General features: G+C 44.3%; 1 protein-coding gene across 1 annotated transcript; it reads right to left on the bottom strand.

Annotated features, from left to right (window-relative positions):
- Positions 1-1,738: 1,738 nt before the first annotated feature.
- Positions 1,739-7,092, bottom strand: pus7l (pseudouridine synthase 7 like). The gene is made up of 8 exons (XM_023791440.2): positions 5,914-7,092; positions 5,348-5,507; positions 4,630-4,825; positions 4,214-4,312; positions 3,881-3,965; positions 3,370-3,653; positions 2,599-2,652; positions 1,739-2,499 (listed from the first exon to the last, which is right to left on the bottom strand). The coding sequence occupies exons 1-8, from the start codon at positions 6,767-6,769 to the stop codon at positions 2,176-2,178; spliced, it is 2,058 nt and encodes a 685-aa protein (XP_023647208.2). The 5' UTR covers positions 6,770-7,092; the 3' UTR covers positions 1,739-2,175.
- Positions 7,093-7,097: the final 5 nt, after the last annotated feature.

Raw genomic sequence — 7,097 nt, 5'->3', positions numbered from 1 at the left:
GCATAAAAATGACAAAACTGTGTAAATCCTGTAAAGAGTACCTGGACTTAATGTTGTTACAATTTAAGATTACGAACGCATCATGTTACCAAGCCAGTAACCTGCCGGTCGCTGTCACGTGCCGATGTCACCTCCCCATCTCTGGCGACGCTCGCCCGCACCCACCTCCACCTCCACCTCCACCTCCACAACCCCCTCCCACCAGGCGCATGCGTGCGACTCGCGCGGCCCCGCCTGAGCTTCGTGCATTTGGGACCCACTTCAAAGGAGTCTCACGCGCAGGTGCAAGGGCTGCGCGCCAAGAACCGCGCGACAGCTGCCTCCGCCAAAGTCGGAGTTCCCTTTGAAGGGTTTTAGCACCATAATGCAACATATTTACACCACAAACATCGCGCCTACCTGTTTATGGCCAACAACAAACTGGTTTTTAAAAGCACACCCCTTTTTTAACAACAAAAGCAGAACAAATCTCTCTAATTCTACGTACGAATCATGATCGCACCCAAGGAAGCCGTTTCAGGACGATTTTGGCCGCTTGCCTTTTATTAATCATTTTAATGGCGCTCTATATAAAATACTGACAGTGTTGGGATTTTTGCAGATATATATGTTCCTCAGTTTAACACAGTTCTTATGTTCGCGAAAGGTTACCATGCATTCCCATGTGGAATAAACATCGATTTCGGTTTAGAAAAAAACGAGGGGGAAAAAAAGCTAAAAACGTACGGTTTGGGGTGTCAGTCGATGCTGTTGTGCATAGGAGTGAGAAATTATGAAACTGACATAAAAACGTTTGAATTTTAGCTTTAATTCGATACCAATCTAATAATCTTTTATGCATTTGCACAGATTCCAGCTATATCGAATAACAAAATTAGCAAATTTTTGTCATAATATGCACTAGTAATATTAACTGATGTTAACTGATATGTATGGTAGAGTGTTACCTTATATTAACATTTTGCCTCGTTTCCTGTCCATTACTAACTTGGTTAGCGTGCCTGCCGTTGTTTTTCGCCCTTTCCCAAACTCTCCATCGCTTCTGCTGGTCAGGATCACGGGGAGGCCGGGCGCCTGTCCCTGGCACGAGGCTGCGGTGCGCGCATACATACACTACAGGCTATTTAGAGATGCCAAGTAGCCTAACTGCACGACTTTGGACTGACCAGCTAGAATGTCCAAATTTCACGCACAGACTATGGGACAGGATTCCAATCCCAAACCCTGAGGGCTATTCCAGAATGCAGGGGGGTATTCCACAAAGCAGGTTTTCTTGTTTAGCCAGATAACTTCTTGGATTTAATGTAATCTGGGCTAAACTGTCTTTATCTTCGTTACCTTACATTTAGCCCAGACTACCTTAAATTTGACAAGTTATCCGGCTAAGCAAGAAAGCCTGTTTTGTGGAATACCGCCCAGGATTTCTTAATTAGCCAGATAACTTCCACTTCCTATTGACCAGTTTTCACATTTGGCTTAAGTTATACAGCTAACTGGGAAATCCTGCTTCACAGAACACCCCCAGGAGAAAATGGTGCTATACACTGAGCCACTGTACCACTACTTCTATACTGTGCAACCTTCCACCTTGAAACTGCTTTGTTGTTGTGCACAAAGTCACCGCCAGGTGGCACTAGGCCCCTCGTCTTGCTGCTGATCTTACCAGAGTCCTTGGACCACCCAAGCACACTCCACCCTCCATAAAAGCATGTTGAATAAATCACAGTGCCTCTTGAAATACCAGAAGAACCAAATATTTAATATGTATGAACCAAGTACATGATTAAACAGTTCTGGTCGTTTAAAAGACGATTCTAATCAGGAACTTCTGAGACACAGTGAGACTAAAACCTCTTTATGAAAAACTTCTCCTGCACATCATAATATAGTTTCAAATGTCTCCTAGGCGGTTTTATAAGTTACAGCTGCCAATATAAGGTAATTCCAAAAGATCAAAAACTAAATTCCCAGGAACATTTCCACAAAGAAGCTTATGTCAAAGATCCTTCAGATAAATTACTAACCTGTATTCTACCACAAGAGGGCAGTATTCTAAATCTTAGAAACTGGAAAAAGGAGACTGAAGGTCATTCAGCATTTGACTTCTTGTAACTAATGAATCTGAAAAACCTCAACAGTAAGTTCTGATAGTAAGAACTGTGCAAGATGCTGATGCTACAGCTCACACTTCATGATTTCCCAGAGACAGACCGTGGCATAGCAGGAAGAATCCAGATCAAACGACAGAGTGAGATTAGGAGCAGTGGTGTGATCTGAGTAATCCTGCGTCTGCAGAGATGTACTGTGCCCTTGCAGTTTGTGTGTGAGGTTCTGGGGATAGGCCAGTAGTGGGCGATAGCAGCCAGGCAAGTTCAGCTTCAAAGGCACCACTCTGAACCGGCAGTCCTGCAATTCGTCAGACGCCAGCCTCTCCTGGTACCAGTCACCCACGATGTTTTCTGGGTATTTCACCGTATTTCCAGGCATTGGCAGAACAACCTGTAAACAGCATCAGTGCATTGTCATGCTGAGGTGGCAGAATGTTTACAACCAAGACAACGTGTGTGTGTGTGTGTGTGTGTGTGACTGGGTCCATACCTGCCGGAGTGAATAAACGCCATCTACTGCTTCTACAGCCGATACCACATGAATCTAGCAAACAGATGAAGCACGATGGCCATTAATTTATTTGTGTTTGTGCGTTACATGTGCATTTATGGGTCCACAGAGCTTTCAAAGGTCAGGGCTATCGCTGACTAGACTGTCGCATTTCCATGGTGCCTAGTCAAGGTTACAGGGATAAATTTGTTTAATCTATGATGGATATTCCAAACTGGAGTTCATCACACTCAATAGGTCAATGCAGAAAGCAAAAATTTTTCATCAGTAACATCTGAAGGGTTACTTACACACATACATTAAGTGGTGGTCTAATGGTTAGGGTGGCATGCTTATGACCGAAAGATTACTGGTTTGAATCCCTAACCAGCAAGGTGCCACTGAGGTACCCTGAGCAAGGTACCGCCCCCAAGCACTGCTCTCCGGGCGCTGAAGTAACTGCCCCCTGCTATGTCACAATGTCACATATGGGTTATATGCATTCCGTCGTCGTGCTGTGGTGTGTCAACAATGACAATTGATCTCTTCACTTCATAATGCCAGATGCTAAGGAAACAATCTCTGAAGGAAACTCCCATGAGCATTGGAAAAAAAATATGCAACAGCCACACCCAAAGAGCTGTGGCTGAATTTAAATATATCTGCAAAAGGAAATATTAATTATTTAATGCATTACACATCAGACCAGCTGCTCAGCCAAACAAGGTACTGAATATGATTGGGCTGTTTTTAGGGCGCCGGCCCCCTTACCCGACGAGCGCTTTGCTTCCCTCCCTCTCCCCGCTCCCTGTCCTCCCAAACCAGGTCGCCCTGTACAACGTGGCGTCCTAGCTGCCGCAGCCTGTAGGTGGCGGCCTCGTTCCACAGCCGGCTGCAGTAGGCGTGCGTGTAGAAGACGCGCATGCCGTGAGGGAGGCTGAGCCATGCGCGCGTGCAGCCGTCCTGCCCCGGCCCGTAGCGATGCAGAGCGCGCAGAAGCAGCCTCTCCCGCGGCTTCTGCTCCGGCATCAGGGCTAGGCTCTCCTTGGCGTTACCTGGGAACCGGCAGTGGCGGACGAGAGGATCAACACAGAGCTACCAGTGGGAGCCAGTTTACCTCAACCACACCTGGCAAACATGGCTTTAAACAAAACGGTGTTTGACCAGTGCTCGATGAGGTCAGTGCGTGAAATCTGATGTTTATTAAAAAGCTCAAATGTCAATAATGACTATTGTTTCTCTACTGTGTCTCCGACACGCCACTGCTGCCGGCAGAACTCACCTGTCTCCAGGAAGTGGCGTTTGGCCCTATTCGAGGGGTCCCCCCCCCCATCCTCTGGGGTAAAGAACAACCGGATAGCCGTTACCTAGGAGATAAAGGCAAATGAAAAAGTCTTCATACTGTGTCGGAGGAGACTTGGCAGTAATGATTAACTCAATGAAATACAGTGACAAAAAACCTTTTCTGCAGTAACTGATGTAAAAGGATATTTTGATTATTTACTTCATTACACGTCAGACCAGTTCTTAATTCAGTTTTATTTTTCATAACAATGCAACAAAATAACAGGCTTTGATTGTAGAAAATCATTAGACATTAGGGAATAAGAGGTACCACGTCTTGCTTAAGCAGAGCAAGTCCAACCCGGTCACTCTGAACAGTCTGGCCGGTACCAAACCGCTGCGGACCGTAGTAATTAACAAAGCCGTTTATCTGAAAGGAAAAGGAGACCCACACAAAAATAAACAAGTATATTTAAATGTTGCGTGTCTATATTTTGACTTTAGTTAATATTCAAATTCAGCAGCACCAGAGCTAAAGACATAACCACTAAAACAATGGAGATGTTTGCAGTGGGCGATCAGCCATTTTCCGTAGTGGAGGATGAGGGATTTCATCAGCACATTCAACACTGAGAACCTCGCTACAGTCTCCCAAGTTGGCACTGCTTCACTGGTGCCACACTGCCAGTGTCACAGGATGGAGATGCTACACACGTTCATGGGGTCACTTCGTTTCATCTGAGTTACCTTTATGTTGTCCACTGCCTCGTCCACCAGCTGAGCCAGGTCTGATCTCAGATCAGTGCAGTGTGGCCTCAGGTCCCTAACAACCAGGTCAAAATGGTTCCCCCACAACCTCCCGAGACTTAGAGGCTGGGACACGGGATGGATGCTGGAGAGGCAGATCCCTCTCTTCTCAAAGTCAGGACACTTTTCTTTCAGTCTGTATCCAATGAAGACACACACTTACTATTACTGACCCGTCTAATTATTACACAACACATTTCCCGCTCCCACATATAAATATGATTTAAAGGATGTAAATATGATTTTGATTTATTCGCTACTTATTCGCTTATTGTTAGCTGCCCAGCCTTTGTGTGATAATGTGTGCATGTGTGTTTGTTTGTCTTTTCGTTAATTAATAATATAAAAGAAGCCACACACCAGTAACCTGGTTAATCGCAACCTTATTCATTTCAACAGTAGTGAAGTTACAGAAAGAACAGTAGTGAACCAATACCCATTTTGGGATTTTAAACAAAAAAAGTTTCAGTTAAAACCTTAGTTCACCAATACAGCATCTAAATAATAAAAAAAAAAAAACTAAACAGCATGTTTGGGAATTCACAGCTTACACAGCAAAGCTGTCATTATTAGGACACAGTGTCATCTTAAGGGCAATTATGATACATCAGTTTAACACAGATGCATATCTTTGGAACGTCTGAAGCAGCTGGTGTACCTCTCAGGGGGGATCTTTTTCACAACCATGGACTGGTAAGTGATGGCCCTCTTGTCTTTGATACCAGCGTAGGTGAAATCTGATGACAGCACACCCAGAGATGCAGCCATATAGCTTATAGCCTCCAGGGTCTCCAGATTCTCCTTCTTCAGAACAAAGGCTGCAGGAAGTTACAAGCAGAATACATCACAATTACAGCAGATTAAATCATATATAAAGAGAAAACACATTTCAAGGTGCCAACTATCACTAGCATGAAACTCACACTCACGCAAGAAATCTTACGGCGAATCTATATATCTATTCAATTATAAACCTAGAATTAGCTACATCAAAAGCGTTGGGGTAGTTTGCAAACCCTACAGACTATTTTCAAGGTAATAAAACTCATACATAAATGGAAATCGTGTGCAGGACTGTCTCAAATTGAAAATTTCACTCTAGCCAGCTGACCGGAGTCGGCAACCCTGACATTTTACCTAACTTGAAAGGATAATGAGACTTGAAAACATTTTGAATAAAGGAATGAACGGGTGCCTGGATAAAATGTAAACATCTTGACTTGCCCGTATACACGATGTCTTCTTCCACGCAGTCTGCGGCCGTCCTCTTCCGCTCCCTGAACCGCACCTTTACCGTCGCTCCTCGCATCTCACCGCTATTAACGCCGGTGAAGCTTTTTGCTTCCACCAGTTTACCGAAACGCTTGCTGAGCAAATGATGCACCGCTTTCCTGTGCTCTTTATTGTCGTCACTTTTGAAAGTAAAGACTGAATCGGGAACTTTGGCGTCTATAAACCTAAAGAAGTCCTGCGATTCTTCCTCCGAAACCAAGCAGGAAAGCTCTTTGTAATCGGGGTTTTGCTTTACTGTGATCTCGTTTTTGGTGGTTATGGTCATTAAATGAGGGAAGGTGTGTCGCACCGCACGATGCACGTTCGCCCTTTGGTGCTTGTCTGGAAATGTACCCAGAGATATGTGTTCCCTGCCTGGATTTTCGCCGGCATTATGATTATAACACAAACTATTTTCCATGGCAAACTTCTCAAGTTCATCATTTACCGAACGGCCCAGAATTTGCTCCAGATCATGATGCTGCTCCCACATATTCACACATGCAGAGAAGGCATGGTCGGTCGCACCCTGTTGTGATGCTCTCTCCTCTCTGCTGCTGTCTGTCAATGCAGAGCCTTCGGTTTGGTCAGTCTTTGGTTCACAATTACGGCCCCGCTGCCGGTTACCAGAACATAATAATGGTTCCGAATGGGACTTGGCCAAACTTTCTGCATACACCATCTGTCCGTCTATATTAATCTCAGTCACTACAAAGTCACTTGTGAAATGTTTTATGCTTCCTTGGAAACCCTCGTGGTTTGAAATAAAACAAGATACGGAACTGCAGGTTATTTCTACTTGGTCCATTTTATGTGATCACTAAACGGTATCGGTGTTATCCAAAACAAAGTACACTGCTTGTATACAGTTGGTCAACTTTATAATTAAGCAAGGAACCCCATATATTTGACAGTATCAAACAAAAAACGTTTCTTGTGCTATTTAATCTCTACATTTTACTTTTGAAGATACAATATCACGTATAATACAATACTAGGAATAAGAAAAACGATAAATGTAAAACGAACGCGTTCACTTCGTCCTGTACGCTTTGGAAGCCACAGTGCCTGTCCTGCACGTTGTACAGCAGAGTGCTGTCGGACTACTTCCGCGTCACGTGTCTAATACCATTAAA

Source organism: Paramormyrops kingsleyae, chromosome 1, assembly GCF_048594095.1.
Source record: "Paramormyrops kingsleyae isolate MSU_618 chromosome 1, PKINGS_0.4, whole genome shotgun sequence".
Lineage (NCBI taxonomy): Eukaryota > Metazoa > Chordata > Actinopteri > Osteoglossiformes > Mormyridae > Paramormyrops > Paramormyrops kingsleyae.
The sequence above is the reverse complement of the archived record's forward strand: the minus strand, read 5'-3'. Positions and strand labels throughout refer to the sequence as shown.

Bases quoted from the DNA above. Each gene is read 5' to 3' on its own strand.
- pus7l (XM_023791440.2), bottom strand. From the start codon at position 6,769: ATGGACCAAGTAGAAATAACCTGCAGTTCCGTATCTTGTTTTATTTCA. The intron at 4,313-4,629 runs GTAACTCAGATG...TTTTCCTTTCAG, and splicing joins AGGCAGTGGACAACATAAAG to ATAAACGGCTTTGTTAATTA. The intron at 2,653-3,369 runs GTAAGGGGGCCG...TCTGTTTGCTAG, and splicing joins GGAAGCAAAGCGCTCGTCGG to ATTCATGTGGTATCGGCTGT.